We start from the raw sequence: 9,697 nt of genomic DNA, 5'->3' as shown, positions 1-9,697 counted from the left end.
CTCTTTGGCTCCTGGTTCTCAGTCCGCACTCCCCAAGTCGCGTGCGACCTCCTAGAACGCCGGCGCCCACGTGGGTTCCAGGACCCGCCGGGCAGGGCGCAATGGGAGGAGCCTGGAGGGTAAGCGAGGTTGGCCCTAGCCCTGAGGCTCCCAGGGCCGCCCGCGCCCCGCGGCCAGATGCTGACGTGTCCTTGCTTTCCCACTACACCTCCCGACACTACCTACTAGGCTGCCCCGGAAGTCCCGCCCCAGACTTAGCCCGTCACAGCAAATCAGTTCTTTCAGCGCTTCCTGGATTTCGCTACCCGTTTTGAGACTAAGGGGCGGGGCTTTGCGAGCAGGGTGCCTATTGGCTTGAGGTCCCGCAGGCTCTGGGCGCTAATTGGCCGGAGGGCGGTGGCGTTCTGGCACGCTTGCGCGGCGAGTAGAACGTGTGGCGGCGGCGGAGATCGCGTCTCCTTTTTCGTTCCCAGTCCCGCTGCTGCTCTTGTGAGCGCCCGGCGTGTCCGTCCAGTCCATCGCCCGCAGCCAGTCACCTGTCTGATTCTCGCCGCGGCGGCCTCTCACCAACACCGACACCCACATTGACACCTTCAAGCTGGTCCGCCGCCTTACTCGTTGTCTTTCCATCTCTACACATGGCCTCCTCCGCGCAGAGCGGCGGCTCCTCCGGGGGACCCGCGGTCCCCACCGTGCAGCGGGGCATTGTCAAGATGGTGAGAACGGGGCCCTGGACACCGACCCCACCGCCTGCCTCCGGGCGGGAGTCTGGCACTGGCTTCTCTTCCCCTCCTGCCAGCTTGCATAGTCTTCCAGACCCCTTTTCTCTGCCCCCCTTCACTTTTCAACCTTTCTCGGAATCCCCTCCCTAAAAGGAACCCGACACCGACTCCCCTTGGTATTTTGCCTCCTGACACCCTGGCATCAGGGGTCACAGTGATTTCCGTGGTCGCAGCACTGAGATCTCTTGGCTCTTTACCAAGACAGACCGATTATTGATTGATTAACGGAGATAATTTTTTGATGTCTGTCCTCTCCCCGTCCTTCTGTCCATTTTGACATTTGCCGAGCAGTTTGCAGTTTTTTTTTTTTCTTCCCTGGAACTCTAGGAGTACTTGGCCATCTTGAAGCTTTTCTGTTTCCACCGACGCTCAGTTACTTACTCCAAGTTTTTTCGCTCTCTGGCCCTCATTTCCCGTCTTTTCCTCTCCACCTCGTGTCAAGTTCGTAGTTCTGAGAGTTCTTGGGATTTGTGCTCCCTCCTCCTTTTGACCCTTAAAATGTTTGGCGGATAGGAATTTTAGAGATCATTATTGTTCCCCCACCCCTTACAGTGACTTGCCTGAGGTCACATGGTGGTTTGGGTTCGAGCCAGGACCAGAACTCAAGTGCTCTGATTCCCAGTCTCGGGCTCTAACACTATAGATTCTGCCTGATTTTATATCCCTTCACTCCCCACATTCTTGAATTTTGAATTCAAAACCCTGTTAAGTTTATTTTTAAAAATTTACCCCTAACTTCCTGATAATGTAGTGTAAATTCTTTATCATTTGTCCCTCAGTTTTCCTCCCCCGAACCCTCCTAGATCTTGGAACTTGATGTTTCTTGGTTGTTACCAGATTTTATGGTTGTGATGACCACAGACTTCTAGATTTCACATCAGACTGCAGTTCTGATTTTTCTATCTGGAACAGCAAATAATCTTTATGACTTTCTCCCAGAGCTCCAGTTTTTGCTGTTGTAGAAAGTTTTAAAAATATTCTATTTTCTTGGCTCATTGCCTTTCACAGGATAAAAATGTTCTTCAGTTGTGTGTATATAAATCGGAATTCAAGATTTCTCTCCCCGCACCCCCCCCCGCCCCAATTCTCATGTATTCATTTCTTAGGTAATATTCTGACCTCAGCTGAGATCCTTAGGGTTTCCAATATTTCTTTTTCTCCCTTTATTTATACATAAGTGGAGCGTCAGAATTTATCAGAAACTGAATGAGAAGGGACTTTCCAAGGTCCACATATTTCTCCCTCATTAAAATATTGAGCTGATCCATCAAAGGATTATCCTGAAGTGGCTCCTCTTTCATTAGCTTTTTCATTTGCACTGGTCTTTCCCTTCACCAGAGAGCAAAGCATTCCTTGGTCTAGTGGTGGGATCGGCAGTACCGAGTGGATCTTTCTGAGTTTTTTCTTTTGCTAAGGCCCTTCATTTGTGTGGTGGGAGTGGAATGAGGCTGAACATATTTTTGCTTTAACCAGTGCTGGAGGCTTTTATGGCAATCTGCCTACAGATTACCTCCATGGATATTGAATATCAGCAATCACTTTATTAAGGGTCATGTCTCGTGCTGAGTATTCTCCTTATATTATCTCATTTATAATGCCTAACAAGTAGATAGGATTATTTGCTGGATTTTACAGATATATATTGAGGTTTAGGAAGAATGAATAGTTTACCCAAGGGCAGGCACTTTTTATTGGTAATAAGAGGCAGAGCTGGGACTTGAACGCAGGCCTGTCTGCCAAAGCACATACTCTTCAACTTCATGCAATGATGCCTCTGACTCCAGGCCATGACTTTGTAATGTGGAGGGTGGGGTCAGTGGTGCATGGCCACAAAATTGTAGGAAAGTGAAGCTGACTGTAATTGGGCTGAGGAAAGATTAGATGTTACTCCTGTCCTGTTTGGGAGCTGCTGTTGTGGTGAGTGACTTCATTTGGTGCTTCTGGTTGTTATGCGCATAGGAGTGTGATATGCAAGACACATTTGAGTCTGGGGGGAGGCTTTTAAAATTCAAGGATTAAGTAATCTATATTGCTATTTTTCTGTGACCAAATTGCAGGGGATGGGTGGGTGAGTTCCAGGCAGAGATTAGGGGCGGGAAACTGGGTGAACTACAGAGCTGCAGGCAGATTTGTGCCAGGTTTCCAAGCCTTGTCTGGAATGAAAAATCGACCACTGGCAAATTGCTCTGTATGAAGCTCTTTTGCTAGGCAAAGTTGTATTTTCCTGGAGAGTAATTGTTTCCAGTGTTACTAGGAACTGCTTCGTAAGAACTCTCCAAAGGAAGGTGGAGCTCTGTGACAGAGGAAAATGAGAAGGAAATTGATCAAGAGGAAGACAGTAGTCACTGCTTTTCTGCCTTTTGGGAGAGGGGCAGAAACTGGATCACTGACTAACCAGAGACATGCTTTTCCGGGTGAGCCCTCTGAATTTGTCTGGACTCAGGCAGAGCTCAAGGTCTGAAATGGTCTAGGGTTGAGATTTGCTGCAGTGAAGTGGAATAGTCCTTCTTTTTTGGCAAAAGAATGGGCTATAGGGCCATGGAAGGTGCAAGTTTCGTCTGGTCTCTGCCTTGCAATCTTAATAAGTCTTGCGTTAACTTTTTTTTAAGGTTGAAGAAAAATAACTTGAGAATCAAGTTGTAAAAAATCCTTGCATTTGACCAGTTTTTTAAAATGACGGCGATGGTAGAGGCTGTCTGCTTTTGAGTGGAAGCAAAGGTACCGAGTTGGTTCTGGAATGTGTTTAAGGAGGAAGTGGTCACTAAGTCGACACAAGCGTTTTGGAGCCATTCTGTTACTGAATTGGCAGTCAGGGTGATGGAAAAACTGGAGGTGGATTTACGTTTTCTGAGGTGGGACGAGACTGGCAAGTGTGTGGGCAGACAAAATATAACCTGGAAAAGTAAATGTCTCTGTCAGATCAGATATTTTTTTAAAACCCTGAAGGATTGTAACTCTGGGTTTCTTTGAAAAATTTGCCAGGCCTTTGCTGCAAAAGAACATTGTCAGCACATATTAAATAGACTAGTTTAGGAGGAGTCTTGGGGTACTTAGTATAAAATTCATTCACCCCACATAGCTACGTAGAGGTGGGTATTTTCTCAGGTTTTACTGAACTGGGTTGCTTTCCGTTTTGGGGATAGAGCCTTTTTCCGTCTTTTCACTCTAACTTTCCCATCTAACATGGTAAGTTTGTATGTCTTTTCAATCTGGAGCCCGCAGGTTGCTTTCGTAACAGCAGAACGAGTCAGCCACAGTTCTTGAATCTTCTGTGCTTATCAGAAGCAGCCATGGAAGCAGCATATCTTATCCTGCTTACGGTGTAGAATGCCAAAGGGAGGACAGTGCCAAATCCCAATTCCCATTTTACCCCACTCTATTTAACTGCCTCCAGAGGGGAAAGAAATCCCTCTGCTAGTCTTTGGTTTTATGCTAAGAACCATGATTTTCATTAGGTGACTAAGGCAGAGGGGCATGTAAAGGAGGAAGGAGATGGCCATAGTTTCCTCCTTTGACAGGAGTTGTACTGCCAGATTTTTGTAAAGTGGGATGTAGACTTCTCGGTGAGTAGCTTAGTGGAAATTTCTCCAGTGTAGGAAATGCTACCTGTAATTTAGATTTAAGCTAAGTGTTTCTTAAGTTTCTGAACTGAGCAGTATGTGTTTTTCCAGAGTGTAGTGGGGACAGAGAGTAGTAGTTTATTGACCTGCTCCTTCCTTCATGCACTTATGCAGACTGTGAAAGGGGATAAAAAACCTTTCCTAAGCTACTTAAAGTACACTCATTCTACTCCACAGGACAAGGTAGCGGAACAACACAGTACTTTTTAGAGCTATTTGCAAAGAAATAGGTAGACTATGATGTAAGACTTTTCCCTGCAGTAATAAAATTGCCTTCTCAGCAGGTAAACGTGGTAACTTTCAGTCAAGATTGTAAGTAAAGGAGCTCTAAGTTTTTACTACATCTTAAAAGCTTTCTGTCATCTTTTCTGTGTGAAAAGGAAGCATCTGTCTGACTTTAGTTGTGCTGACAGTGGCTCCTGCCATGTACTAATGATATAGATTGATGAGCTATCATATTTCCTTTCTTTCTTGAAGGTAAATTTTTTGATCATCTGCTGTGTCAAGCTCTGTCTGGGTATTGGAGAAACAGTGATAAAAAAGTAGATCAGATTCCTGCCTTTACGATTCATGGAGGAGACAGACAATAATAAGCAATCAGCATCGTAATATGAGATAGTGATTTCAGGTAGGGGAATGGGGCAGAGTGGTCGAGAATAAGGGAAGGGGTGGCTCCTATAGATAGGGTGCTTCTCAGTATCAGAAGCAGCCATGGAAGCAGCATATCTTATCCTGCTTATGATGTGGAAGGCCAAAAAGAGGACAGTGCCAAATCTCAATTCCTATTTCACCCTACTCTACTTAACTGCCTCCAAAGGGGAAAGAAATCCCTCTGCTAGTCTTTGGTTTTATGCTAAGAACCATGATTCATTTACACTGAGATCTGGTGGACATCAGAGAACCAGCCATAGGGGAAGGATGTTCTTGGCAGATGGAACAGCAAGTGCAAAGGCTGTCTCCACTGATTATTATCTTCAATGTTTTTACAGTAGTTCTTCAGTTTCTTTAAGTTCAGTGTCAACAGAAATGGTGTGGGTTTAATCTCAGTATTAATATGTGTTTGTGGCTGATAAAAGGCAGAAAGGCATCGGGGATGGTGCTTGTTCTGGTACCCTGGTAAGATTAATAGCTGACATTAAGTCCACTGAATAAATGTAAACGATGGGAGACTGGTAAAAACATACCTGTTCTCGGTCATATTCATGTTTCTTGCAGGGCTAAGACTAAGGTTTTTTTTTTTTGATTTCCTTTCAGCCAGTCCTATATATTCCCAGAGTCACTACAGGTACCCCCCCCGCCCCCACTTTTCGAAAGTTCATATTATACCACTTTATACCACTTTGCTTTTACGAAAGACCTGTTTTTGCTAACTGGAAGAAATCCCAAGAGGATTTTCACTTTTATGAAAAAGGGTGAAAAGTGAGAATAGCGTTCAGCATTTGTTGTGCAGCAAGCTGTTACGGAGGCAGCGTGCACCCCAAGTAGCAAGTGTGGCCCCACCAGGCTCCTTCCTGGAGAACTACGCTCCGCGTCAAGCTGCCATAGCTTTGAATATCTGTGAGCATCCGTACTTTATCTTAATTTATTTTGTGCATCTGTTAGCCAGATATATCCTAAGGTAACACAAAAGCCTAAGAGACCTCGTAATGGTGTTATGCTTAGCATAAAACTGGATGTAATTAAGCATTTCAGTTGTGGCGAACAAAATAAAATTGTGTGTGTGTTGAATTTTGGGTCTGGGAATTCTCACAATTTTTCGCCATATAAATTAATGGTAATTGCTACTTCATTTTACCCCATTTCAGCTTAAGGAAAGGTTTCAAAGGAACACTCTACTTTTGGATAGCGGGGGAAACCTGTACCTTTCTTCCAATGGAGGGGACCCGGACCAAAAGATAAATGCCAAGACCAGGCTCAGTGACTTTAAAGAACATCTAGAACTTGTCAATGTTCATACTGCAGGTGGCATTTCATTACTGCATGGAATTTACTTTGGCCTCTTACTTTAGCCAAGCTTTCACCAGTGGTGGTAAAAAACAAAGTAGCTGCTTATGGTCAAGAAGGAACTAGCTTATGCACATGACTCTTAGTTGACATGAGCGGGGATTCCTGAGGCTGGGTAGTGGTCACTAAACGGTAATAAGTGGGCACATGATTTGGGGAGTCTATGCCCCAATTTACTTGGGGAGTGAAATTTGGGAAATAAGTGAAAATTTTTAGTTTTCATTTGTAAGTTCAAAAGAGAAAATTGGCCAGGTTGTGAATCCACGTAAGAAGGATCTAAGGTCTGCTGTGCACTCACTTCTCAGTGTGGGCTAGCTCTTCACCCTACAGGTATGGTTCCAGCAAGGGCTGCAGTAGATAACCTTTGGGGTCTGGTCTTTGATTTTATTTCATTTTATTCTCCAAGGAAGAGCATAGCTAAATACTGAGAAAATTCTTTACCTTATCAGGGACGATGAATGGAGTAAAGGGATTCTACTCTTACTGGATTTATATAGCTTTTCCTCATTTCTTGTTGGGAGATGGATACACACCCAGATTCTGTTGCTGCTTCCTCTCTTAAGAGACTGACATATGCTTTTTGTTTTTACAGCAGAAATTGATGCAGAATCACAGGTTGTGAACATTTGATGCAGATGGAGTGTTGTGGGATTTCGCTTATTTTCAGTGAGACTCAATATGATAAATTAATGTTATGTTTTTCTCACTTAGCTCTAATGTTTAGGGAAAAAAAGAACAGTGGTTTCAGTTGGCATTTTTTTAAAATTGGAAGTTAAGGAACTTACAGGGAAAATAAAGCTAATGAAAATTTAGATGATATTTTCAGATGTCATTTTTGAGATATTCAGTCTACGAAATAAACCAGCACATTTTCTCCTTTTATATGCTTAAGATGAGTGACTTAAGGTACTATCTCCTCTCTCTTTTTATGCCTTAACATATTTTGAGGTGCTTTAAGTGGGAAGTAGTCTACTTGGGATGGTCTTTGAACCAATTTCATGTATAATACGAGGAATTGAGGGGATTTGGGAAGTCTGTGCTTCAAGTAAATAAATCTAATATATTAACTTTGTCCCCAGGAAGCAACCTGGCAGAAAAGAGAGATCATTGGCCTAAGATTCAGGGGAGACAAGTTCTCGTTCGGATGCTGCTGTTCTCCATCTGGGTGATGTGTGGTTAGATTCTACCAGTCAGACTTTCGTTTTCTCTTAAATGGGGTGGTTGGGCTCATTGTCTCTAAGTTCCTTCCAGTCTCAAGAGGCTGACTAAGAAAGCCTGTATTACATGTGTTTTAGGCATGATGAATCAGAGCTGAAAAATCTCACCTTAGGGTGAGCTTCGCTTTGAATTGCTCCTTATCCTGTGTGAAATCTGTTCCCATTGCTTTTTTTTTTTTTTTTTTGAGAAGGTGACTTAGTTGAAATATGGTTTCCTGGTATGGAAGACTTAAGTGAATCAGATGGTGGAGTGATGGAGGGTGGATAGGAGAGAGCCAGGCAGATTCCTGGCTTTAGAAGTGGTATCAGGTTAGACTAGTGGGAGCAGTTGTTTGAGACCCAGAGGAACATGGTGCCAGTGGGCTTTATTCACCCAGTCTTAGCTCTTCTTTAGAATTCGGTGACTTTCCAGTGCAGTAGGTCTTGATATGAAATGGGTGGGGATGAGAAGGGCACTCTAGGAATGTGTAGCTCCTGGCAGAGTTCCTTCTGGCCGTGCTCATGATGGGGGAAATCTGCTGGGCCTGTGGGCATGATAGAGTTCTGGGCTCTGCTTTACACACTTTGAGGCCAGAGCCTCTTCCTTCAGGTCATTGTAATGGTCTTTGGCAGATCTTTTCCATTTCCATTTAATATTCAAGTCGAGGAACCATCTTAATCTATTCTTGGTAGTTCCTCACATGGTTTCTTTTTTTTCCCCTTTTTATTATAAGCCTTCTTAAAATCTTTCTGGGAGTAGATTTAGAGAGAGAAGGAGTTCAGTGATTTCCTAATCGGGTCATTGCATCAGGACCACCTAGAAGGCCTTTTAGAGGCATGAATTAGAATCTTTGTGAATGTGGCCTGGGAAATTGTATTTTAAATTCTAGGTGGCTCTGAAAGGGTTGATTTGAGATTGATCCAGTAGCTGGCATTTGAGACCCACTGATCTTTTTAAAACTCCTGTGCCATATGTTGTTTGAAGGGGCAGGACACAAATGACAAAAGAAGTATATGTTCGGGCAGGCGCACCGCAGTTTTATATGAGGGGAAGATGGTAGTTTGTCTCTGTGTTTTTAGCACTTGTCTTGATGGCTCAAAGGACACTTCGTATTGCTTTTTATCTGTAGCTCAATATTGGTCTGATTTCCTCAGGGTCCATTTACTGTGACTCTGAGATCCCATTCCTGGGTCATAACTGACAGCTGAGAAGTTGTTTTATGTGCGTGATTTAGGCCATATGCTCATTTTAACACTCATCTGCCACTTTTCTTTCTATTTGCATAGATTCCCAAGATCTTCCTATAATTTGGCACAAATGACTTGGCACATTATTACTATGGAAGTCTTTAGTGTTATCTACAAACACAAAGATTCTATGCTCCTGCCTTTCTGCTTTATAATTCTTAGGAGCCACACACTTGGGCCTTTAGGTTTAACTGTCAGTTTATACCTATTGTGCTTCTTGTTTATAAGTCCCATTCTTAACAGCAAACGACAACAGTAAAACCCAAAGTGACCTCCTTGGTGGTCTTAGTATTTAGTTTTTATTCCACTGGCTTATCTAATATAGAAATAACTTTTTCTCAACTCTTTGTTCGAAGTCCTTATGATTAGAGGGCATGTTTGTAGCTCCCTAGTGGCCTTTCCTCTTTCGACCATCAGTTTTCTAGTTCATTCCCGAATTCCTTCAAAATGCTCAGGTGACGTGACTGCTATGCAGTATTGATCATTATTGATATTTAAATTTTGGACTTTGTTCTTGCTCATAAGACTTTAAACAGTGCAGAAGTATGTAAATAACAAAAAAAATATCTCTTCTTTCTGCCCACCTTATACCTTACGCCTCAGTTTTCTACCAACCATTCTCATTCCCCAAAGTAAATGTGTTTCAAAGCTTTTTTCATGCAGATATATACACCCTTCCTCTTTTTTTTTTTTAAGACAGAGAAATGAGGTCATAGCATATGTGTCGTGCAGTTTTCTTTTTTAATTAATTGTCACGACTCTGTGTCATAATTATAGGTCTACCTCATTCTTCAATGGTTGAGAAGTAGTCCATAGTTTGGGTGTACTTATGCAATATTTCCTGCTG

The 9,697-nt window shown here is 43.2% G+C and overlaps 1 protein-coding gene across 1 annotated transcript in view; it reads left to right on the top strand.

Moving 5' to 3' along the window:
• Positions 1-259: 259 nt before the first annotated feature.
• SND1 (staphylococcal nuclease and tudor domain containing 1) overlaps positions 260-9,697 on the top strand; it is a 391,519-nt gene continuing 382,081 nt past the window's right edge. The window contains exon 1 of the mRNA XM_006910547.3: positions 260-716. Coding sequence (XP_006910609.1) covers positions 639-716 — 78 coding nt within the window. The 5' untranslated portion in view covers positions 260-638. The remainder of the gene's footprint in view (positions 717-9,697) is intronic.

Source organism: Pteropus alecto, unplaced genomic scaffold (assembly GCF_000325575.1).
Source record: "Pteropus alecto unplaced genomic scaffold, ASM32557v1 scaffold22, whole genome shotgun sequence".
Lineage (NCBI taxonomy): Eukaryota > Metazoa > Chordata > Mammalia > Chiroptera > Pteropodidae > Pteropus > Pteropus alecto.
Note: the sequence above shows the minus strand (reverse complement) of the source record. Positions and strands in the feature narration are given on the sequence as shown.